Genomic DNA, 26,894 nt, shown 5'->3' with positions numbered 1-26,894 from the left:
CTAGCTTTGAGAAAACTGATGTTTATCACTACCAGAAATATTCACATTGTACAAAAAGGTTGGGAATGAGTTCCAAAAACATCAAGCAGATGCATCGCTAACTGTGTCACCACCTTCAAAACAGTCATCTGGACATTCTGATCCTTCTCTTTGAGATCTGAGAGATTGAGGCCAGCATGCACTTTGGCAAAGCAATATAGATAGTGGAGGTAGAAAATGTGCTAGTAAGATAGTATAAACTTGTTAAATCTTAAGACTGTAGTGTAGTCCTCTGATAGTATGAAGACAGTCAGGGATTCTATGTGCAATACCCAAAAGGGCAAATTCACTCAACCAAGACTTAGAACTGAAGCTACACCACGTTTTCTGAGCCATATTCAGACTACAAAGTGTTCTGCATTACCAAATGGATGATAGAAAATTAAATGGGTCTGTACCAAGCCTCACTGGCACAGAGTTATTTTTCTTCACAGCAGCTTGTATGATGCTGTTTCAGATTTGTAATTAAAGCAACACTGATAACACACTAATGTGTTAGCTTTTGCTGAACAGTACTTGCACTGCATCAACACCTTCTCTGTTTCTCTCTCTGCCCCCTGGAGTGATAAGATTAAGGGCCTTCACAAGAGGTTGGGAGAAAACAAAACCAGGCAGTTGCCTTGAAATAACCTAAGGGATATTACATGGTATGTAATGTCATGCTCAGCAATAAAAAGGGAGAGGAACGGTGTGAGGGGAATTAGCTATTTCTTGCTCTGGAACTGGCTGGACATTGGTCTACCCACAGGAAGTGTGATTGCCTTTGCAACACTTATTTTGCTTTATTATCTTTTTCTCCATTTCCCCTTCTCTTAGTAAACAACTCCATATCTTGATCCAGAAGTTTTCTTCTTTGCCTTCCTTGTCTGAGGATGGGTGTGGGGAACTGAGCAAGCAGGTAGCTGCCTACTAGAGTTAGTGTACAACAGGCTCAAGATACACTCGCACACTGAATATGCACTTGATTCTACAATGCCCTCTATTTCTTCAGCCTGGATGCTTTTTACATGTACATTCCCTCAAAGTACACCCATGGATTATTACTCAAAAAACAAATCCACACTGTCCAGACCAAAGAAAACCTCTGTGTCTGATTTTAACTTAAGCTCCACATGATCTTCATAAAGCACTGGAGTCAGTAGGACGTGGCAGACACAGAGGGGCAGCTAAGTTTACCACTTCATTACACATTTGCAGAATGACTATTGGTCATTATAACTTCTCAGTTATAATGAAGGTCTTTCATTTGTTCCTACAATTATCTACAGGCAGTGCAAACACTACTTATTAATACCAACAGTTTTTATAAAGTACCTGGGTTTTAATTCCATCCCTCACTGAAGAGGCATCCTAAGTCTACATCCTAGCATACCCAACTAGTGCTACTAACCAGAGAGTGATTCACACTGCTGTCTATAAAGCCAGATGTCCTGAGTCTACCAACAACAAAATCCACCCCTTTTTTTTCCAAGAAATACGCTAATCACAATCAGCTGGTTTACCTGCTGAAGCCATCCCCTGTGGTAGATCACCTCAAATTCTGTGAGAACTTTTGCTACTTTGTTGTAGTTGCGGATGATGCGCTTGCCATCTGCTGTTTGTAGAATGGCTGGGTGCTGCTGGAAAGACTCCATGGGCTCCTTGATCCTCTGAAATAGGTGACGCGCCCACATAATCTTACCAGCTATTGGAGGCAGATTACGAGCCAGTGGAGGGTCCCGTTTCTGCTTACTGTAGATCTTACAGACCATTTCTATGTCATGACCATAGTTTTTAAGTAGTTTCTGATACTTTTCATCAATGCCAAGATTTGGGATTTGTAATCTGCTTAGAAAAATAATAATTAAAAAAATATATCCTTCAATACATTTGAAATTCTTCTGATGTATTATTGGAAAACACACTCATTAGAAATACCCCTGCACTCCTTAGAAAATTACTGCTTTAGCAGCAGAGCTTTCAATAAAGCTTGAACAAATTATGCTACAACCTAATTCCAAGGAGCCAAGATTCGGATCAGATGATAAATGTCCCAAGTAAGCTTACACGTTTTCTGTTTTGTCATTGTTTCCAAACACTGAGCTAAAACTATGTTGAGCTAACTATAACCAATCAGCCACTAGCAGTCTACTCCATTTAACAGAATATTATCACAAAACTGATGCAATGAAGGCTGAGACTGCTTTGCATCAATGTGAATTCATCAAGACAAATTTCACTGTTTCCTAACACAAGCACTTTATTCCTTCCTAACTGCACTGTGGTAACAAATTCATGTCATTGCTCAAGGACAGGCAATGTATTCATGAATTTATGCTAATTTTGAAAGATTAAGTTCAACATCCACTTGTATTTTCCTTTTTCTGATACCAAGAAATATGACTTTTATTCGTCCACATTGCTGAGAAGATATCCTCAAACAGCTGAACAGTTGAGTGAGAGAAGGTTCAGGGTTTTTTTTTATGTTTGAGATAGATGACTTCTGCTTTCCTCCCATCCCCCCACATCCCCCCCAGATGCCACCATATTCAAAGTGTCATTTTCACTGCCCAGGAGAATTATAGCAATCTAGATGATCTAGATGGGACATATACCTTTCAAATTTCTTCAACATGCCCAATGCTCTTTCAGTCTTCAGAATATTTTCCAAGGTGATGTCCATGAAAATCTTTAATTGATCCTGAAGGAGAGCAAATAATTTTACAAATAATTTTACACACCTCAAATATGCCAGGTATCATTTGACAGAATTTATCATGTACTGTGTTAGAGTATAATTTATGTGAAACTAACCTCATTAACTATCAATTGTCCCTTTCTTCTCCCCTTCCAGAATTAAACAGAACCACTTCCAAGATATTTTCTGCCAAAGTTCCTCTCTAGCTGTGCAATCAACAGAAGCTTTTGTACCCTCAAAAGCTCTACCATGATGAGAGCCTTCAGAGAATGCTTGTCTACCTCTTAGGCAGCCAAAGAGAGCCAAGTGTTTGGTTTGTGTTTTTTTTTTCTTCTACAGCTACCCTTTCCTTCCACCAATTTGTGATTTCAGAACTAAAGGAAAGTTAATTATCTAACTTATTTGTGCTATGCTCCCCTTCATCCAATAACGTTTTTTGTGTTATTCCTACAGGTATTTTTGTTTTCATGAGGATTTATCAGTAAACTACATTCTCAATTGAATCAGAAAACCTACGTGAAGATCATTTAACTCTTTGCAGAACTCTTCATAGTCTTGCTCAAAATCAGTCTTTCGTTGATCCAAGCAATTATGCTGCTTTTTCTTCATCATGTCAACAACACTCTGAAAATTTCACAGAAAAAGAAAATTATCACAAAAATTAGCTTACCAAAAAGTCTTACTACACCAAATTAAAGCATAAAGAATTGCAGCATCATAACTTTCTGCTTTAAAAATATTTCAAGTCATACAGTCACATAACTGTAGCTATATCCATGTCACAGTTAAAGAAGTAGAATGACTTCCTGTCCTTTCCACATACTATCCAGAACCTTCCATCGAGTATATTGTGCCCAAGTATGTATCACTTCCCCTTAAAACTTCCCCAAATGAAACTGACTTCACAATAACTAGGCTTCACAAAAACTCTTACTCTGGGACTTGAGTGCTGCAATGGATAAGACATACATCTGCCCAGAGTTTGCAGACTGCATCACAGCCTACACAATCAGTCATAGGCAGCTTTTCAAATACGAATGTCCCAAATAAATGGGATGTCTGTGCTCCAGCCTACCAAAACAGTTTCTGAATTTCTGAAAAAGACTGCTAGCACAGCATTAGAAAGCAGTTCTCAATGAAAAGAGTAAAATTCAGAACAGCCTGCACCTATCCTACCCATATGAAACAGTATTGGAACAAGCTACCCTTCCAGTTTTCTTAGAAGACTACAGAAGAGAACAAAGGAGAAAACTGGCTACTGCAAAAGAGGCAGTCAAGGAACCAAAACCCTGGATTGCAACAAGGAGTGAATTGAACTAGGATGGACCACAGAATACTTACATTTCAACCTATGGTTATTTAATTAAAGCAAAGTTATTTACTCATGGCCATCAAAAAACCCAAACAATCAAACAAACAACCCCAAACAAACAAAACACAAATAGGACAGGTAAAGCAAATTAGAACACCCCATTTGCCTGTACTACTACTGTATCATGTGATCTGTAAAAGCAGTCTCCAAACTCCACACATTGAATACTGATCATTTATGTTAATATTTGCAAGTGCCATAATTATGATACCACAATAAGAAAGATATACTCAGGGTCAGTAAAAGCAGGGAAGATTCTACTTGCTAGAAAATAATCTCAGAAAGAAAGAAAAGAATATGATCTAACATATTTATGTTCTTAGAAGAGCTCCTTGTTGTTCAAGCATCACATCCACCAAATAAAAGAACCAGGAAAGAAGCCTTAATATTATTACTAGCAAACAAAGTGATTTTGCTGTTACAAAAGAAAAACCTTGACTTTGAAGAGATTTCCAGAGCAAACCAGCTAAGTCATTTTCCTTCCTCCCTCACCTTAAAGACAGTCATCTGGGAATTCATTCCTTTCCTCATAAAACACAAAGCTGATGAATGTAGTGTCCATCAGGAGTACCGATTTTCAGTAAAACTATTAAAACTATTTCACTGGAATTCATTCCACTGTTTCCTTAATGAAATAAAGTAAATCTCCAAATCCAAGTGTTGGTTTGTTGGGTTTGGTTTTTTCTTTTCTTTTCCTTTCTTTTCTTGTTTGCTTGGGTTTGTTTAGTTCTTTTCCTCAACTACTTATTACAAGAAATCAAAGTTTTATTCTTTTTGTTTATGCAGCACAGGAATGGAACTATTCCACTCCAAGCTACAAGGAACATGTGACTGCAGCTGCAGCCAGGTTCTATGGCAGTCACTAATTGGGGGTTGGAACTAGATGATCCTTGTGGTCCCTTCCAACCCTGGCTGATACTATGATACTAATCAGATACCCCTAGAATAATGGGGAGGAGGTGAAGACAGCCTACAATTCTGGCCACAGTACACTTTCATATCTAGCAAAATATTGTAAGGACAGAAATGCTGGACTTCTGACTTTCTCTCTTGATCATAACTCAAAACCATGGTTCTGGTTACTACTGCTACAAAGTCCCCATATTTTGTTGCCCTTTTAAATCAACTTTGATTTTAACATACCTATTTCACATGTCCACGTGCCTCTTTTTATCTTATCTGGTTGCTTCCTCAGCAATCACATATTTACATCACTAACTACTACCCAGTAAAGTTAGCACAAATTATAGAATTACTTTTTCTCTTTATAAATACTTTGCAATTTTCATAATTATATACTGTTTAAAGACATAGTCAGACTGACAGGATATCCAAGATTTACTGTGTACCTCGTATTTTATGGTAATTTCTTCCAATCCCTCTATATTAGACTTCTGTAGAACTGAGTAGGTTTTCACTGCATTCAAAATATCTATTATCTTTACCAAACGTCGATGAAAGGCTTCAAATTTTCCAAAGATATACATCTCACTGAAATCAAACTGTTTTTCAGTTTTGTGAAAGCAATTCTGAAACTCCTAAAAAACAGAAAGGTGTTTAAAAGGAGAAAGTCAAGTACGTAATAAAAGACACGGTCATCAGCTAGGAAAAAATTACCTTGATATAAGTTATATGTTTCAGCCATCATGAACATAACAAAGACATGCAAATAATTTCTTTGGAAACTAACCAAATAATACCAAAAGATCACACATTCTACCAAATGAATGAACTGCACATACATGTATTTGTACATTCCAGTCTTAGCTCGTGTGAAATTGTGTTCACTCCATTTTATAGCAAGCCTTGATATATTTACTGAATATCCAAGAGGATTACCCATCTTTCACTTTCCAGAGACTGAAAATACTGATTGTTTGCTGGGTAGTTTTATTGTGCAATAATGTTTCAAATGTTCCAAAATCACTTTCCTGAAGAAAAATCCTACTGAAGTTAGAACACTGCTTGCAGTTTTCATTCTGCTTTCTTGACACAAGCTTTACTCCAAGCATGTTAAAACTAAATTCTTCCCACATTTACATTACACAGTGTCCTGGTTTCAGTTGGGAAACCAGTTAGGACAGTCTGTTGAATCTGCTGATGAATATTCAACATGCTGATGTCATGCCAGTTTTATAAAGAAAAGTGCTGACCAGGGCAAAGCATCATGTGCCTTGTAACAGGAGATGCTTCCTGTTGGGGGTTGCTTCTGGTTTTCAGTTCAGGGCATTCCTCTAGCTAGTTGTGGGCTTGTGCGGTAGGAGTCATTTTATGTCTGGCTTCCTGCTGCTGCTTCTATGGTATTTGCATATTGTACTATTTTCATTAAACTCTCCTTATCTCAAACCTCAGGGCTTTTTGCTTTCTTCTTTCTCTTTTTGAGATTGCTCCCAGTTGTGGGAGTGAGTCCTGTGAGAGCAGGCTGGCCATCTTAAACAGGACAATCTATTTTGATGCCCACTGTGCAGACAGAAAGAGTTGAGCTGATGAGAAACAGGATAATGAGAAGACTCAAATAAGGCTTGTTAAGTTTTGTATACCTTTTTTCCCCCCATAGTATGTTCAATGTTGGTGCATTTGCTTTCTAGGGGCAGCTGGGGCCCAGCCCTGGTTACATTACATAAAACCTTACGCATTTGTACATTCTGTGCTCTTTGTGGTGGTGCTTATCACCTCCTGGGAACGAACTAATGTGGCTCTATCGTATACTGTAATATTATGATATGGTTATTGCAATAGCCACTCAGTTTAGATGTAATGTTGCCCAATTGATGGGACAGGTCTTGTCCAGATAAATGTAGGTCTGTCCAAGGATACCACCTGGAGATCTGCCCTGAGGCTGGATAATTATGAATGCCTGCGTTTGTGAGACTGTAGGGTCAAGTACTTGGGATGGTGATCACCCCCAGTGTTTTGGAATTTCATCCCTGAACAAAGTATGTTGTCAGTCCTGATGTTCCCAGGAGACACAAATCACTGTGATGTGCTGGGGCCTGGCCCATGCCTATCAAACCCTTCTCATCACAGTTTAGTCTGCTCAGGGGCAAGAGAAGGTCTCTTGGCAAACCAGAAGGCATTGCAGCTACTCAGTCCCCAAGAGCAGGCATGGCAGCTGTACCAGAGAACCAGCCTGTGCCAGAATCAGTTGCCCCGGTACAGAAAAAGAAATATACAAAGAAAGCAGATCTCACACAGGATGAGGATGAAACAGGGTTACCACAGGAACAAGAGGAAGATACAGAGATGGTCACTCATTCTTTATCTCTGGCCTTGAAAGATGGCCAAGCATGAATGGTGGATGAAACGGCTGGCAGGCTCCAGCAATGTGAGGGAAGTTTCTCTTCCTTTGTACAGGCTTGTGTTTCAGCTATGGAGGAACTGTCCAGGGAGGTACTTTAACTCCAAGAGAACATGTCCTGCTCCTCACCTGTACAGTCCCATGTTTCAACTATGAAGAGTAGGCATTTCCCTGTCCAAGGGAGAGAATGTGCTTTTACTTATATGATCACAGAGAGGACATGTTGGAGCGAGACAGAAAACCCACTTCAGTCCTAGCTGTGCAAGTCTGTGAATTACATGGAAATTCTCCACAGAAGAACGCTGATCCAGTTTCCAGTGAAAAATCCCCCCAAAAGAGCAAATGTATTGATACTGCTTCTGATGCTCTTGATGGGACTTCCAAACCACCTTTACATGATGCAAGTGATTCTGGTCATAATTAGAGGAAGCAGCCTGCCTCCAACCAGATGGAGGAGAGAGACAATTGCATTTTTTGGACTGTGTGGATCAGATGGCACAGCACATTGAACCCACAGGAGTATAAAGCTTCAGTAGATACACACAGTGTACTCTGATGCCACCAAACTATAAGGTGGTACAACCCATCTGTATTTCTGGTGTGACAGGGGGATCCTAACAGCTGGATACATTGGAAACTAAGCATCAGAATGTCAGCCACAGTTTGCTTTCCTTGGAGGGGTGGAAGGAATCACTGGAATCAGCTGCCCCAGCATGCAAACACAGACACACCTTTTGCCATAGCCTGATACAGACTGTACTGGAGCAAGGTAGAGCTCCAGAACACCTGCATCAAGAGCTCTCTTGTAAAGCCCAAGGTGAGGTCACTTTGGGTGAGAATGCACAGTGAAAGATGAATGTTTTATGACGTTAATTACTGCTGGCCATGGCATAGATGGTATAGAATAAGAGATGGATAATGTCCTGGTTTCACGTGGGAAACCAGTTGGGACAGCCTGTTGAACCTGCCGAAAAATATTTGATACCATGCTGACATCATGCCAGCTTTATATAAAAAAAGTGCTGTCTGGAGCTAAGCATCATGAGGCTTGTAGTTTGGATTGTAACATAAGATGCTCCCTGTTTCTGGGGGCTGCTTCTGGTTTCCAGTTTGGGTTGTTGGTCTCTTCCACCTGGCTGTCTGCGGGCTTGAAGGGCACTTGGCATTTTATGGTTGGCTTGCTTCTGCCACTATGGTGCTTCTGTGGCTACTGCCTCTATGGTACTTGCATATTATATTACTTCCATTAAATTTTCTTTATCTCAACCCATAGGGCTTTTGGTTTGGGGTTTTTTTTGGTTTGGGTTTTTTGTTGTTGTTGTCGTTTTGGTTTTTTTGAGATCACTCCTGACCATGGGGACTGAGTCTTGTTAGAGCAGAGAGCAGGCTACCTTAAACCAGGACACATAGTCAACAGATTTGCTTGAAATGTATTTTAAAGAGAACCGCTCCTGAAAGAAAACATCAGTTATTTTTAATCATTTATATGTACAGATAACTCCATTTGGAGATATTGCTATGAAAGGCATAGAGTTTCCTAAGCTTTTTAGTGATTCAAATATTAAGTTTTCATCTAATGATTTTCTGAAAACTTTTGGAACAAATAAGATTAAAAAACCTAATCCTTCAACACATTTTAATGCAGCAACTGAATAATTTTATGTATCTTTATAAAAATATGCAAGCTTAGTACTCACTGATAGCAAGAGATCCTACAAATTTACACTAGTCTGTGCTGGAACTATGCAAGCTTTGTTCGTTTAGAAGGTGTTACAATGAGTTCTAGTCTTTCTTTCAAGGAATCAAATTAACAGAGAAAAGCTAATACGAACCTTCCAACACAGGGAGGTCATCAAAAAGAGAATGAAGCTCTTCAGAGTAACACATGGACAGAGGCTAAGAGACAATGGGCATAAATCAAAACAGAAAATGTTCTAACTGGGTGTAAGGATAAAATCTTTAAGGACAGGCAAGTAGTGAAAAAGGTTTCCCAGAAAGGCTGTGCAGTCTCTCCATCCTTGGAGAATTTCAAGGCAGGACTGGATAATGGACTAAGCAACCCAGCTTACTCTTATAGTTCTACCTGCTTTGACTCTGGGCAGAAGTTTGAACTAGATATCAGCTGATAACCATTTTTGAGCTGTTTTATCCTATGTTCTAAAGGGAAAAGAAGCATTTTAAAATTTCACAAAATGGTTAGAGAGTAGTATACAAAAAAAAAGAAAAAAAAAGGCTATCTTCCCCAAAAGTCTATGCAGCCTGAAGAGCTGGATTCTTCTTTCTTCACTAAGCTGCTCTTTCTAAAGGTACAACTTGTCCACTTATTTTTGGAATGTACTCAGCTCAATAGGTTCCTCTGTTTTCATTTCTATCACACATACCTCCTCATCACATGAGGAAAAACTTTCTAGAGAAACTGAGGGATGAAAATCCACATCATTGGCATTTAATAAGAATAGTTACATTTGGCTAAGCATTCAAGTCCAGTTTCTGGAAGACCAACAGACACTGGACTAAATTCCCTATTAGCCCTAATACAAATGATCCAGTTCTGAAAGATATTTTTCAGTTGCTTCATTTTCTTTCACTACTAAATTTCTTCCACATATAAAACAAAACTTTTCTAAACTTATGGCTTCCTACATTCCTCCTAAATCTTACCTCATATTCTCTTTTCCACACACTCTTCTCACCTACCTGTTTAAGTCGAATGGCTGCTTGTAGCTTTTCCATAACTGTCTCTTGATGTTGATTCCAGATGGTGGATGAGTTGTTGTTGGTAATGTAAGATTTACACGATGTGATCATCTGATTGGTCACCTAAAAGCAGTATTAACCTTGGGGAAAAACATCTCAAGACAAAGCAGATTTGCCCTTCTTTATAAAGTCTCATCCCACATCTCTGACAACAATAGCCTAAAGCCTGCAAATTAGTGATGCCAAATACCAGCTACACAGATTGTCCTCATTACAATACCATGCCCCCAGACCATTACACCACCCAGATGTTGTTGATCAGCCATGCTCATCCTAAACACCTTATACCAAATGTGAAATGACAGTGAAGACTGCAAAGTCATAAGACTTTGGCACTTCTAAGAGCAAAGTTAAATCAAGGGCCCAAGAGACTATGATAACAAAGGAATAGGAAGAAATTATTTACACAGTAAGGATGGTTAGACACTGAAACAGGTTGCCCAGGGAGACTGTGGATACCTCCTCCATGAAGGTGTTCAAGGCCAGGTTGGATGAAGCCTTGAGCAACCTGGTCTAGTGGAAAGGTATTCCTGCCAGAGCAAAGGGGGCTGGAACTAGGTGATGTTTAAGGTCCCTTCTTACCCAAACCATTCTATGATTCTATGAAGAGATTTCCTTTCTAACCACATTTCCTATATTGTGCAACTATAAAGAGGTTTAAGGGCTATACAAATTTGATATAATTGGTTCTGCAAAAAAACAGTTCATGATAGGCAAAACTTATTGTGGCAAAAAATCTCTTGATCTGTTTACATCAGGGATGAGATTAGCCCTGATCTTCAAGAAGTCTTAAAAACTTCTTACAACTCCAAATAACAGAAGCTAAAATAAGTTCTAACAATAAGAAGTTCTATCACTATTTTCAGTTCTCTGTGCATTTAAAAAAGTAGCATTGAATTGACCAAAAGTAGCATTAAATTGACCAAAATGCTGCCTCTTCAATTGCTTGGTCTCTTTCTTTTCCCTGTTCCTTAAGCAACAACACACACCAAAAAATCTGAACATTTCCTTTCGCACTGTAGCACCAACCTTCACAAACAGTGAGGATATCTTCTCAGATGTGTTGTAATACTGAGAGACACTCTGAATCATTTTAATTGCATTTATGAGTCCTGGAATAGCATCCACCATGGACACCTGGGAAGAAACACACAGTCTGAACTTTGTCTGAAGTCTCTTCCCAATCATAACAATTCTACGATTCAATGATTCTAAATATCAGTGAGGGAATGGTTCACTCTCACTGACACAGTGGCTTCCACCCCAAGGGCTACACCTTCTCAAAACTAAATGTCTTTAAAGCTGGCATCACTTCCTCCTTGGTAAAAGCCAGTATGAGGAGAACAAAGCAGATCAAGTTCGACAGACCCTGCACAGTGCCAATAGCCAGCATACTCACTTTACCTTTGTTTTCTATGGGTATCATATTATCCTTTCACAAGACAGCCTCAAATATGACATTGGGAAACACTGAAAGAACATGCTGTTCTAATAAACTCCAGTAAATGGAAACAAACAGAGCCATAACACAGTTGCCCAGAGCAATGTTTGGAAACAATTTCACTCTAGGAAAAGTGGAGAGAGAGAGGAGAGGTAGGAAGGTCAAAGTTCTAAGTCTTCTCTGCCACTTAAAATATTTCTCTCACTAGTAAGACACATACAGTCAATTGCAAAACCAGTTTCAATAAAAGCAACCATTTGCTGCCTACTTTAGCAGATAATGGGACTGTGAAAATCCCTCCTATCCCCTCTTTTGCCTGCCTGGTTTTGTTTACTACCTGGTACACTTTTGTCATTCTGTTATGATGGTATAAGAAGTTGATTTGCATTTACACATTAATATTTACATAAATGTATTTATGTTCTCCTAACCCAGTAAACTGAAAATTGCCTAATATATTTCAAACTATATATGACCTGGGTGCCAGCTCAAAGAGAAAAGACCAGCCTTTGCCTTTAGCATAACACTAGGTTTACTCCCTGCTCACCCTTGTTTCCACCCCCTCCTTCTTTAATCACAAAAATTTCACTTCCTCCCATAGCACAGAATCCAGTTTTATCTTCAGGCCCAAAGCTTCATGGATACCATGGCAATAAAATAACAACTACTTTATCTTTTAGCTAGAAATTCCCACTAGGCCACTTCTAGTGTAACTGAACAAGTCTGAAAACGGAGAATAATACCTAAAATGCCATCTATGTAATTTCCAAACTGTTCCTAAAAAATACATTCATTTTACTTGTCTCAAGATATTTAAGCTAAGGAAATTAGAAGCTGTGCTTACAGGATCACTATTGTATAAGGAGTCACAACATTTTTCCAGAGAATACAGATACTTCACATTATCCTTAGCTTCATTTGCTGCATCTGTGATGCAGATATCCAATGCTCGCCAGTTCTAAGATAGAAAGTTGAAAAAAAAATAAACCATGCATTTCAGACAAAGCAGTTTGACATCTGTTGTGTCATTAGCCTTTAAACACATTTGAAAGCACAAATCTTTTACTTCAGTTACATTTGTTTACCCAAGAGGAGGAACAGGTCCTTGTTTTCCACTCATCTCAAAAAGTTACGTATTAGTGTCAAATCAAGCTGCTGTAAAATATACAGACATCATCTGTTAACTGCTTTGGCAAGACAGATTGATGAATATATAACAATGCACTTTTCATACATCTCTCATTTTGATGAGCCAAGCCTTTTTGTTTTATTCTTTTTTCTGCTTGTGATGTGTCTTTGTTTTGTCAGTATCAGAAATGATGAACCCATAAGCAGTTTTGACAGACACTAAGAACAGGAGAAAGAGATTTCTTTTTTCTTTTCATTTTTCTGATTTAATTATTAACTTTTCACATATTTATAGGTGTTTCTTTCTGCTGAGCCTTGTGGATACAGTGTATTATCAGCTTTCATAGAATTAATATGGTTGGAAAAGACCTCAGAGATCATCAAGTCCAACCTCTTACCTAACACCTCATAACTAAATAAACCATGGATTCAAGTGCCATGTCCAATCCTTTCATGAACAGCACCAGGGACAGTGACTCCACCACCTCCCTGAACAGCACATTCCAATGGCAAATTACTCTCTCTCAGTGAAGAACTTTCTCCTCACCTCAAGCCTAAACTTCCCCTGGCACAGCTTGAGATTGTGTCCTCTTGTTCTGGTGCTGGTTGCCTGGGAGAAGAGACCAACCCCTACCTATCTACAACCTCCTTTCAGGTAGTTGTAGACAGCAATAAGGTCTCCCCTGAGCCTCCTCTTCTCCAGGTGTGACTGTTTTGGGCTGTGCCTTTAAGAAAGGGACATTTGCTGGAACACTCTGGCTGAATATTTTGAAAACATTCAGATATTCTTAACGAATTTCATTGGTAGATTGGTAGAATGCAGCTTGAAGTTTTAGTTCAGTTTGAGTCTGTCTCTGTTCCAGTCTGTTCTGCCTTTCCAGCCTGTCTGCTTCTGAGCAAGTAGCCGGAGCTGACCTTGAGATAAGAAAACTATCCCTGCATGTGCTTTTGAAGCCTAACAAAATTTCATCCTTATTAATTACCTCTTATCTCTCTCTAGCCCTTTTTGGGAATAAAAGGAGGTAGGGGGAGAGAGAGGGAACAGGGCGGGAGCCCTCCTCTGTCTGGAGGAGGGAACTTTGTTCTGTGTTACTTTCTTTGCTGTGTATTTCTGTATATATTGTAAATACTGTATATATTGTGTATATACAGATTTGCATTTCATCCTGCTTGTAAATATAGCATATCCTTTGCTTCTCTGACTGAGCTGGCTGTGGTTTCTTTCTTTGTGGGGGAGGGAGAACTGAACTTGCTCTCACCACCACACCAGGCTAAACAATACCAGCTCACTAGCCTCTCCTCATAGGGCTTGTGCTCGAAGCCTCTCACCAGCCTCATTGCCCTCCTCTGGACACATTCAAGTGTTTCGATGTCCTTCTTAAACTGAGGGGCCCAGAACTGGTCACAGTACTCAAGGTGTGGCCTAACCAGCGCTGAGTACAGTGGCAGAATGACTTTTAAGCATTTCTAGTCTTTACATTTGTCATAATTCAAAATAGAAACCTTCAGCAGTTTGGATTTAGCGGCTGTGAGTACTCCAAGCACTGCCTTCACATCTGGGCTCTTCAGCTGATCTGTAAGGTAGTTGAACTTAGACAATCTCTTTTTCCAGTAATCAAGCTCTGCTCGCGGTCCAAGGTCATCAGCTTCCTTTCTCAATTGGTCATTTTCTGCAAGAACCTTTTATGATAGAGTAATATGAGTAAGTCAAGGTAGTATTTTTATCTACATGGATTAATTAATCTTTTAACTCCTAATATTGATGTCCTGTAATAAATGACCTAATATGGACACTGAATCACATAAGAGACATGTATTTTGCTTGACCTTTTCAGTTCTGAGTTAAAGAGGGAGTAGTATCTCAAAAGCAATGCTACAGACAACTACATTTTTCTGCAAATTACCTGCAAAGCAGGTTTCAAACTATAATTTTTGTGACCACTGAGAAAAATGATCACTGAATTACTGTGCTCCTTTTTCTTTCATTGAATTCACAGGGAATCACTAACTGTTCTCTACTTTAAGAATAACTGATTATCAAAAACAGGGGGCTAAGCTTCCAAAGACATTTGTGTGCTCTTTTGAGTATTAAATGAGAAAAGCTCTCAATACTATTCATACTGAGAAGTAAAAGCACACAATAAATTCCAATAGTACTTTATACAGAGATATATCACATCTAGCTTTATAGAAAGGTATGACAAAAGGATTGAAATCATTTGCCAATAAGCAAATGTCATATTTCACGTTTGGCCACAGTATCACCTGTTCAATTTGTTTGGTCCATCCTTTCATGCAAACTTCTATTCTTTCAAGAGCATCTGCACTGTTAGCAACCATGAGGTAATCTGAAGGTCCTTTTAGAGTTTTCAGATCATACGTTTCACATTTCTTCAGACTGACCTAAAATGAGTTTAAAAACCCTGAAATGCTAAAATGTTCATGACAAGTAACACAGAAACTTTAATTCACCAATCTGGCAGTTGTCTTCTCATGCCATTTCTTTTACAAAGGCTGAGTAGAAATTAACAGTTATAGCAACTGTTTATCACACACATCAATCATTCTTAGTTTAAGAGTGGACACAGCCATTGGACAGTCAAAAAGACAATAGCTCTAAAGTACTGGTTGCAGGACAAATCAAGAGAAGCACCTGCAAAGTCCTTAAAGCCACAAATCAGTGTACACAATACAGACAACAAATAGAAGTGTTATTTTTGTCTCCAGTTTAACAAAAGTGATTTTCAGTACTCTACAACAGCAGTTAATTCAAAAGCTCTGGAGCAAGAGACATTCTACAGCTAGCTACATTTCTGTTTGCTGCATGAACATACTTACCTTTTCCAGCAGACTTTGCTGAGTTCCTGAGAGCACACTAACAAATGTTTCAAGGGAACAAAGGAAGTCCTGCTTAATATTGGAAGCTTGCTGAGGCTCAGCAAGTTCAACCCAGACATGGTCTGTAGTTTGCAAAGCTGGAATGAAGATTTCTGATATCAACTGCTCAACACTTTTTAGTAAGCCATCTCGACCTACATTCATCATATTAAAATTCACTTCCTGTAAAAGAAGCACAACACAGGTTAAAACAGAAAGCAAATTTTGCCATTGTATTTATTCCAGACCAACAGCCTTGAGAATCTCAAATGCTCTTCAAGAAGGAACAGCACAATTCTTGATAGCAGGGGCTGTGGAATTTGCACAGGGTCACAGTTTGTCATATAAAACTCAGGAAATTAATATCTGAAACATGAAATAACTTGTATGAGGTGTCTTCAGGCATTTTTACTTTTCAACTTGTCTTTCCCACTTTTAAGGTAGTCTCTACTATCAGCAAGGACTATATCATCGCTTGCACATAAGCCTGTTTTATGTGTCTCAAATCACCAGCTTCTAAATATTATCAGTACACAAAAATATCCTCATATGTTAAATAGTATGTGATTGATGAAAAATCTAAGGCAGACCTTTCAAAATCATCCAAAAATGAAGAGGTAAAGCATGAAACTTTAAAGGATATATGTGTAGAAATCAATCACCTAGTGATGGCAGCCAGCTCATCCACTCTTTGCTCTTCTATGTCTTGCCTATCTGGGCAGAACAGAGTTTTATAAGTTTTTCCTAGAAGAGGTGGGTGAAGTTAAAATTTGCTGCCATAGGAGTTGTACTTGAAAGTTCTCATCCTGAAGAGTATAGAAAGTTTTTCACAACATTTAATTCTCATTCAGCTCATCACTCTAATTTTAGCACTTCAATTAATTTGCCTGCAACTGTACCTGTATTACCTATATTTTACTCTGTGCACCTCGTTACTAAACACTTGATCCAGCTTTGTCCACTCCAGATTATCATAGACATCTACCAGAAAATACTTTTTTATGTATGATTTTCATATAGGCTCTCACAAATAGTCATTTTTATTTGCTTCTTTCAATGGATTTGCTAGAACTTACTGAAATGTAACAGCTTGTGATTTAGGTATTGACTAATTACTCTTTGTCATTCTGGATTGTCACACATTTTCATTCTTAGCATGATTTCCTCATAGCAATGACACACTTCAAGTTGCTGTGGCTAGATAATGTTGGTTTTTCCATTTCCTTTCTTTTTTATCCTATATTTCATTCAGAAAGTGTCCTTTTGTTCATTCCTCTCCCTCAAAGGCAGTCAAATTATGTGCTGAGAGCAAATACTCCAAGATGAAAATGTGTTTTAAACAAGGTTGTATACAGTGATCGGCAGGTACTGGCTCTTACCTGATAGATATTCTCAGTTGTGATGGGTTTGGAAAGACTAGATCTAATGAAGCAAATACATATGCCAGTTAAAGCTAGTTCTCTTCCCTCTGTCACAAATACTTTAGGTATTTTCTTCTGTGTCAAATGAGAGTTCATTCCTGCTCCTGGAAGGCTGAAGTGCTCTACAGATTCAAATGAAAGAAGCATGTAAAAGTCATTGATTGCCACATCCACACATTCATTGAACACCTCAAGAGATGGTGAATCCATCACCAATAAGCTTCAGTAATATCATCAGCCCTCATTTTGTAACCACAGATTGATGTCCCAGCCTGACCAAACTTGACTTTAAGCCCCAGTTTATAGCAACTTTACTTTTTTTTTTTCCTTGCACACTTGCTCAGCGCAACAATAATATGTCATAGGAGAACCCAAAGTTGCTTTACCGGTATCTGTTGTCTCTATGTTTTGATAGTAGAACATCAGGTGACGCAGACCTCCAGGAGCCAGGAATTTGTCAATGCGCTCTATCTGTTAGAGATCGTGTTGAAAGTGTTATGCACAGCATCCCCACTACAAAAAAGTGTAACTACCTCCAGTTTTTCACATAAAGGACTGATAACCATTCATCACATTATCACTGTTCAATAACAAAGTTATACAAGGCCTGGTTACAGCCCTCCAAAAATGACTGAGTTTCCTTGTTCTTTAACAACACATACATACTTCATTGACTCACTTCTTACTGTATGTGCTGTGTATCATCCCTCAAACTGAGGGCTCAGGGCATTTTGTCATTTAGGCTTCTACCAGTATGTCAAGCAGAAAAAAAAAGGTCAAGGAAAGTCTAACCCCTCAGATGAGGAAGAATAGCAAACTGGTAACAACAGATGAGAAGAAGGCTGACGTATTCAACAGAACTTTTTTGCCTCAGTCTTTGCCAGCAACCTCTCTTCCCATGACTCCCAAGTCAAGATACTCGGGAAGGCAGAAAGTCTCTCTCACTCTAACAAAAGATCAAGTTCATTACCACCTGAGGAAACTGAATATGCATAATTCCATGGGGCTTGACAAGATCTTAGAATGATAGAATTATTCAGGTTGGAAGAAATGGAAAAGACAACCAAGATCATCAAGTCCAACCATCAACCTAAGGCCATCAAACCATGTCCCAAAGTGCCATGTCCATATGTTTCTTGAACACCTTGAGGAACAGCGACTTCACCTCCCTGGACAACCTATTCCAATGCCTGACACTCTCACATTAAAGAATTTTTTCTTAATATCCAATCTAACTCTACCCTGGCACAGTTTCAGGACATTTCCTCTCATTCTATCACCTGATACTAGGAAGAAGAGACTGACTCCCATCTTACTACAACATCCTTTCATGTAGAGTTCAATGAGGTCTTCTCTCAGCCTTCACTTCTACCAACTAAATAATCCCAGTTCCTCATAAGACTTGTTGTCTAGACCCTTCACCAGCTTTGTTGCCCTTCTCTGGATAAACTCCAGCAACTCAATGTCCTTCTTGTAGTGAGGGGCCCAAACATGAACACAGTACTCAAAGTGCGGCCTCACCACAGCCAAGTACACAGGTACAATCACTTCCCTGCTCCTGCTGGTCATATTAATCCTGACACAGGCCAGGATGTTCTTGGCCTGCTTAGCCACCTGAGCACACTGCTGATTCATGTCCAGACAGCTGTCAACCAGCACCCCAGGTCCTTTTCTGACAGGCAAGGGCCCTGAGGGATTTGGCTATTTGGCTAATGTATTTGCCAAACCTCTCAATGATATTTGAAAAGTCTTGGCAGTCAGGTGAAGTCCCTGGTGACTGGAAAAAGGGAAACATAGCACTAATTTTACAGAAGTGTAGAAAGGAGGACCTCTGGAACCTGTCAGCCTCACCCCTGTGCCTAGGAAGATGTTCTCCTAAAAGCTATGCTAAGGCATATCGAGGAAAGGGAGGAGATTTGAGACAGCCAGTATGGCTTCAAAGGCAAGTCTTGTCTAACCAATTCTAATGGCCTTCTACTATGAAGTGACTAAAGCAGTGAACAAGGGAAAAGCTACAGATGCCATCTCTCTGGACTTCTGTAAGGTCTTTGACATTGCCCCTCACAACATCCTTCTCAAAAAGTTAGATAGATACGTATTTGATGAGTGGACTGTTCTTTGGATAAGGAATGGGTTGGGTAGCCAACAGCTCAATGTCCAGATGGAGATCAGAAGTAGTGTCTCCCAGATGTCCATACCAGGAGCAATACTGTTTAATATCGAATTAGGTTAAAGCACCAGTAACTACCTGTCTTCCACCAACACGGAAGTGAGGGACAAGTAGCACACACACACACAAAATCTGAGTTGAGTTAAAGAGTTAAGATAAAAAGAGTTTCATATAAATGGGATAACATAATGCACAGTCACCTCAGCCTATCCGCAGAAAAAGCACAGCAGAAAGCAGCAGCAAACAGAAGCAAGAAAGCTAAACCACTATATCACTCCCCCTCATGCCACCATGCCTGCAGAAAAGAGCCAACATCCAAAAGGCAGAACCCAAAAGCAGCAACCAGAATAGGAAGTCTCTCGTGTTACAATCTGAATTTCAAGCCCTGTAATACTTTGCTCCAGATAGCATTTTCATTTTGAAGCTGACACAAGGCAGGATGGTACGAACAGCAGCAGATTTAAACTCAATCCATGACAAGGCCAAGTGCAAAGTCCTGCACATGGGCCAGAGCAATCTTTGGTATCAATACAGGCCAGGGGATGATGTGATTGAAAGCAGCCCTGCAGAGATTTTGAGGCCAGTGTCCTGTACAACCAACAATAGTTCAGGTCATCTAGTGCTTTGCCCAGGATCAGTCTCAAAAACCTCATGTAGTCAGTCAGATCACTTCACCATTCAGTTTTGTCAAGTAGATTTCACCTGGTTAAGTTTCCTAATCTGGATCACAATGTATTCTCACAAATGCTGGTGACAGTCTAATAGAAACAACAAAATGCAGCCTGCATGCTGCTGAGAGGACCCTTGAACTTTTACATACTATATATTCAAGGATTGAGAGGTGTCACAGTGTGGATCTAGCACAAAACACAGTCACATATTTTACTGTACTGTCTCTACACACTGGAAAGCAGAAGTTCTGATCAATTTAAAAATTAATACTGTTACATTAGGTCCTGAAACTAGGAACACTTGTGTTCAACTTACCTACAAAATGCTGAGAAATATGTTTTTTTAAATAAAAGATTCAAGTAATCTCAGAAACAAAGTCTGACAACTATCTCACCAAGCATTTAATGGTAATATCAGTTTAATATCAGTTGTAAAGCACTCTATGAGCTTCACTATCAATTCATCAGAGTACCTGGTTACCATCAAGAATAGCATCTTCTACTTCTGCTTTATCCAGATTCACACAAGAGGCAACAGTATCCAGTAAATAATCATGTCTGCCATCCAGCCAAGCACGTTTAGCCTCTCTCTCTTCCTTGAGCTTTTGCTGTTATAAAATACAAAAGTGGACAATGAAGAATTCACCATTTATTTTGAAGACAAAATAAAGAAAACTCTAACATTTATTTTAAAAAGTAAAATCTGTTACATTCTTTCATACTTGTGGTTTATGTTTTGAAGGCACTCAAATTAAATTTTTAGAAGCAACCTCTGTTATGATTTTACAGTGGTTTGTTTCCTGTGGTCTATTTTCAAATGTAGTTCAACATTTCTATCATCCATCATTTGTATTATATTATTCGTTGAAAGGTTCTGTAGGGGGAAAAAAACCAAACACACACACACACAAAAACAAACCCACACCAATACCAATGCATTTTATATACACAGCTCTGTCATTCTAGAAGTTATCTTCAACATCCTATGTCCTCAGTCCCAGCTTTTCAGTCTAGTCACACATGGCCATCAAGAACAACATTGAGACACTTGAACATGTCCAGAGAACAGTCACAAGGCTGGTGAGAGGCCTTGAGCACAGGCCCTATGAGGAGAGGCTGAGGGAGCTGGGATTGTTTAGCCTGGAGAAGAGGAGGCTCAGGAGAGACCTTATTGCTGTCTACAACTACCTGAAGGGTGGTTGTAGACAGGAGGGAGTTGGTCTCTCCTCTCAAGCAACCAATATCAGAACAAGAGGACACGGTCTCAAGCTGCACCAGGGGAAGTTTAGGCTTGAGGTGAGGAGAAAGTTCTTCACTGAGAGAATTGTTCATCATTGGAATGTGCTGCCCAGGGAGGTGGTGGAGTCACCATCCCTGGAGGTGTTCAAGAGGGGATTGGATGTGGCACTTGGTGCCATGGTTTAGTCACGAGGTCTGTGGTGACAGGTTGGACTTCATGATCTTTGAGGTCTCTTCCAACCTTGGTGATTCTGTGATTCTCTGATTTACTCATAGAGAAGATATAGTAAGTGTTCTCTAATAAAGACAAATGCAGCTTGAGGAAACTACGGCTTCATGCATTATTACCTTACTATAACGAGAAATAAAACAAGCCACAAGCCTCAAGGTACACAAGTGTTTATAAATGTGCTTAACTACAGCTATTACACCATTCTTCAAGCAGTATGCCTACTCTTCTAATTAAATTGAATTCCCATATGTAACATACCTCATTACACCACAGACAAAATAGCCTTCTGGAACAGTTACTGGTATCATTGTGCTTGCAGATTACAAGATTTAACATAATCTCACTTCAAAAGAAATTCAGAATGATGTTTCATCGGTGGTAAATTCAATCTTTATTTCCCTGGTGATTATAGAGTTGCCAGATTTTTCATAAAGTATGCACAAGCGCTTTATTCACAACCTTCTGCGCAGCCAATAGGACTTGCATAGTACAATTTACACCCTTACATAAATACATTTCCTACTTTCAGAAGGAATTTTCAAATATTTGGTAAGCTCATATTTACAGCCATGCCTTCATAAATACTGAATGCATTGTAAACGCTTTTCCATGTAAAAGACAAACATATAAATCCATTTCTTTACACAGATATGCCTGAGGAATGTAGTAGCTGATTAATCTTTATGCTATTTTACCTCTGTCATTTCCTAACATGGTCTCCACTTTCCCGAAAATGAAATCTCATCACAGGCCTTCCCTAGATGTTCTCAAATCAGGACAGAAAATTTCTCTCCTAGTTAGATTGTAACCATTTTTGACAGAATCAGCTTCACACTAAATAATAACAACAGACTCCTTAAAAAAATGTTCCTTCAGTGATTTAAGCACCTTCAAATTCTTTAGCAGAGAAAAACACAACCAGTACTCTGTCAGTTAGCTTCTATTTAATTCGGGGAGGGGGGGGAGACTTTTTTTGTTTTAAACTACAGAGAGACTACTTTTGAATTCTGCTATTCTGAGTATAGAACTCCAGGTACAGTGCTACACTGGATATCCACCTTACATTTGTCATCAGTTCCCAGCTCCACCTATATGAATGGCCCTTGATATGTCCATGGCCTCCATTTCTTTTACAAACTGATGTTTATATAAACTTGCAATCATGAGCACCTTGGTCTCAATGTGGGCAGTCATGCCCTGATGTTTGTTCCTGTAGCTGTAGTCTCTCAAGCTCTACAACAAATACAGTAGCTATTGTACATAGCTGCTCATATAGTAGTATTATGCAACATTTTATGTCTAAGCCTAGTAACAAGAACATTTGTTAATATGTCACAAAAACTTTAAAGTTGTGTCACTTCCAGAATGGATTAGCATTGTTTTTTGGGTATCTCTCTAATGCAAATGGCATGCATGCTTTCCTGACAGTTGCTACAATACAATTCAAGAACACACACTGCCTGTCATGCTTCGTATTTTGATGCTCTGACACTTGTTAGAACGACTTCTCCCCATATGAAGCATTCCCATATCACAAATATTCACTTCTCAGTTGTGGTAGCCATCAGAAAGCTTCTGTCTCACCCAGAAGCTAGAATGGAAACCGGTTAAAATATGCTTCCAATGGCATACTACTTTACATTTTTAAGATGTTGTTTACTTAGAATTAGGAATCTCAAAGAATGAATGGCAAGAAAATGCTGAGCTTCTTACCTGTCATTCTTCAAACACACCCATCTTTACAGGCCAAACAAATGAACAAAAGGCTCACAGAGACAAAAGATACACAGAGAAGAAAGTGGATTTCTACTTCAGATTCAGTTTCTTCAATTTTTGCACAGAGCTGTATTTCAGGCCCTTAATACTTTTGTATCAAGTCTTAAGTAAAAGAATTAACTAAGCTATTCAAAAACCCAGTCTTTGGACTTCCAGATGCTAACTCTAACTAGCCCCACATCTTGCTTCAAATCAGCAATGGCCTAGGGGTTTTTGTACATTTTACATCCTGAAGGATGAACTACAGAAGTACACATCTCTAAATAACATCCATACAAAAAAAAAGGAGAGGGAAAAAAAAAGTTTACACAACTTAAACAGCATTTAACAGAACACTGAAAGAATAAGATTTGAAGACAGAGGGACTGCTAAAACACATGAGCTATCATGTGTAAGTAAGAGGCGAATTGCTGATACGTGCAGTAACACACACAAACTCTGAAAATGATCAGCTGCCATTCTGATCAAGGTCATGAAACATAATGTCACCTGATGTAGGAGGATCCAGAGGGAACAGTATTTGCAAGAGAGAAATGTTTTCTCACTTAGATATCAGCAAGGATTGTCCAAGTTTTTATATTTTACAACGTTGGTTCTTCATTTAAAGAACAGCAGCACAACCACATTTACTTTTGGGTTTCTTTCCAGTTATGAAAGTAATAAAAGCCCACAACAGATACAAGTTCTAAGCTAAACTAATTAACTAAAAAATCCTGTGTCATGATTGGTCTTTTATTACAAGTAACTGTTATGTAAAAGCTTAACATTCCTAATAGCAGAAATTTTGCACAACTTATTTCAGCAGATATCTTCTTGTGGAAGAGCATAAAGCAGAATCACAGAATCACCAAGGCTGGAAGAGACCTCAAAGATCATGAAGTCCAACCTGTCACCACAGACCTCATGACTAAACCATGGCACCAAGTGCCACATTCAATCCCTCTGAACACCTCCAGGGATGGTGACTCCACCACCTCCCTGGGCAGCACATTCCAATGACGAACAACTCTCTCAGTGAAGAACTTTCTCCTCACCTCAAGCCTAAACTTCCCCTGGTGCAGCTTGAGACTGTGTCCTCTTGTTCTGATGCTGGTTGCTTGAGAGGAGAGACCAACTCCCTCCTGTCTACAACCACCCTTCAGGTAGTTGTAGACAGCAATAAGGTCTCCCCTGAGCCTCCTCTTCTCCAGGCTAAACAATCCCAGCTCCCTCAGCCTCTCCTCGTAGGGCTTGTGCTCAAGGCCTCTCACCAGCCTCGTTGCCTTTCTCTGGACACATTCAAGTGTCTCTCAATGTCCTTCTTAAACTGAGGGGCCCAGAACTGGACACAGTACTCAAGGTGTGGCTTAGCCAGTGCAGAGTACAGGAGCACAATGACTTCCCTGCTCCTGCTGGCCACACTATTCTTGATGCAGGCCAGGATGCCATTGGCCTTCTTGGCCACCTCAGCACACTGCTGGCTCATGTTCAGCTGTCTGTCAATCAGCACCCTCAGGTCCCTTTCTGTTTGGCACCTCTCCAGCCACTCCAACCCCAGCCTGTAGCACTGCATGAGGTTGCCGTGGCCAAAGTACAGCACCCAGCTCTTGGACTTGATAAATGCCATCCTGTTGGACTTCGCTCATCTGTCCAGTCAGTCGAGGTCCCTCTGCAGAGCCTTTCTACCCTCTAACAGATCAACATCTGCTCCCAGCTTGGTGTCATCTGCAAATTTGCTGATGACTGACTCGATCCCCTCATCCAGATCATCAATGAAGATATTAAAGAGGATGGGGCCCAGCATTGATCCCTGGGGGACACCACTACTGACTGGCCACCAGCTGGATGTGGCACCGTTCACCACCACTCTCTGGGCTCAGCCCTCCAGCCAGTTCCTAACCCAGCACAGAGTGCTGCTGTCCAAGCCACGAGCTGACAGCTTGGCCAGCAGTTTGCTGTGGGGGATGGTGTCAAAGACCTTGCTGAAGTCCAGGTAGACCACATCCACAGCCTTCCCCACATCCACCAGGCGGGTCACCCGATCATAGAAGGAGATCAGGTTGGAGAGGCAGGATCTGCCCTTCCTAAATCCATGTTGGCTGGACCTGAGCCCTTGGCTATCCTTAAGGTGCTCAGTCATTGTCGCCAAGATAATCTTATCCATAATTCTCCCTGGCACTGAGGTCAGGCTGACAGGTCTGTAGTTTCCAGGTTCCTCCATCCGACCCTTCTTGTGGATGGGCACCACATTGGCCAGTTGTACTGTAACAATGTATTTTAATATCCTTAAACCAGTACTATTACCAACTTCTCCATTACAGAGCGCAGTTGTTTATGTGCTTTGAACACTCTAAATAGCATGAATGTCATTCAGGATGCAATTCATAACCACACAAGTTAAAATTTGTCTGTGAACACAGTTTATCCAACAGATGATGCATTCAGTTGTCACAATACTGTACATTACTTAATTCACACATACTCAGCTTAAAGTCTTATGGATGAGCAATATGCTTGAAATGTACTAAGTTCAATAATGAGATTCAAAAAGTATGAGTATGATATCATTAGTTCACTGTCTTATTCAAAACTTCATTTAACCAACAGGCCATTTCAGTGTGTCTCCTTTAACTTGCTCAGATGTTTTATATTGCATAAACATTGCTCATGGATTTCCCTGAAAAAAATTCAAACTCCAAACCATTTCACACCTTCCAAGCACCCTGAGTTTTCAACAGACACCTGTTTATTTGCTCTTCTCTAAAAAAAAAAGAAAACACCACATACCCTGGAGAATCGGGGCAGTCCCTTTAGCTGACAATTAAATCTCAAGTATCAGCAAGAATTTCCCCCTATGTGTTGTAAAGTTGCATTAACTCATGAACAGTTTCTTCAGATATCCAGCTTTTTTAATTAGCCTAAGGATCTTCATGATTTCTATGTTATATTGTTTCTCAATGCTACATATTGTCTTCAAAACTCTGTTCCCATTTTACAAGTATAGAAAGAACACAACTAAACTGAAACTTTCCTCTTTTGCTGCCAGATCAAGCTCTCTATTGTACTGGTATAACATTTGTGAAATTACACCCTTAACAGATCACTGTCACAATCTTGACAAGATGCAATACCAGTAGTCACATGCATAAATCACCCGCTGCAAATTTACCTTTCAACACAAATCAATTGATACCCTATCAATTAAGTTACAAGACCAGTTACACAAAAAAACCCTACCTTTCATGGCAAGTACCTATCCCAAATACTATGTTTGGCTTCAAAAGGCAAAGTTTATCCACTTAAATGTTTTCTGAAAATAACCTGTTTACACCATTTAAAAACACATTTTTCTACATCCTCCCCCTCAATTCACACTTTTATTGAAACTATAGAGTTATTGCTATCAAGTTCAGTTCTCCTTACCTTTATAACTCTGCCAATGCTCCATTTCCAAAGCTGCTTTCGTCCAGCTCTAAACATTCTACTATTTTATATGAACATGTAGTACTGTTTTTCATTAACAAGCCTTAAACCATGGAGCAAAGTTTTTGACTCTTCCCCCCAACCTTTTAATCTTATTTAATTCCTTATCTGTAGGAACACTAGAAAAAACTCTTAAAAATACAGTAAAGACATAAAAAGCTAGCAACTATTAACTTAGTATTTAAAATTCAGTTCTAATGTGCATTTAAATTACTTGAGAACTACTTTAGACTACTTTAGAAACTAAAGATCTCTAACCACCAGAATTTACTGCCTATATATTAGGAACTGAAAATTACTGCTACCAACCACAGTGTTGTTAAGGTGATAGTGT

At 39.5% G+C, this 26,894-nt stretch overlaps 1 protein-coding gene across 1 annotated transcript in view; it reads right to left on the bottom strand.

Moving 5' to 3' along the window:
* The window catches only part of DNAH5 (dynein axonemal heavy chain 5), a 125,431-nt gene extending 98,828 nt beyond the window's left edge, over positions 1-26,603 (bottom strand). The window contains 14 exon segments of the mRNA XM_068161997.1: positions 1,542-1,863; positions 2,634-2,719; positions 3,233-3,340; positions 5,438-5,626; positions 10,084-10,206; positions 11,173-11,280; positions 12,429-12,542; positions 14,216-14,392; positions 14,978-15,115; positions 15,551-15,772; positions 16,969-17,111; positions 17,382-17,481; positions 20,325-20,459; positions 26,501-26,603. Of these exon segments, the coding sequence (XP_068018098.1) occupies positions 1,542-1,863; positions 2,634-2,719; positions 3,233-3,340; positions 5,438-5,626; positions 10,084-10,206; positions 11,173-11,280; positions 12,429-12,542; positions 14,216-14,392; positions 14,978-15,115; positions 15,551-15,772; positions 16,969-17,111; positions 17,382-17,481; positions 20,325-20,459; positions 26,501-26,557 (2,022 nt within the window). The 5' untranslated portion in view covers positions 26,558-26,603.
* Between the last annotated feature and the right edge of the window lie 291 nt (positions 26,604-26,894).

This window comes from Melanerpes formicivorus, unplaced genomic scaffold, assembly GCF_026170545.1.
Source record: "Melanerpes formicivorus ecotype bairdi unplaced genomic scaffold, bMelFor1.0.p_v2 SCAF_61, whole genome shotgun sequence".
NCBI classification, from domain to species: Eukaryota; Metazoa; Chordata; class Aves; order Piciformes; family Picidae; genus Melanerpes; species Melanerpes formicivorus.
This window is presented reverse-complemented; position numbering and strand designations above follow the sequence as displayed.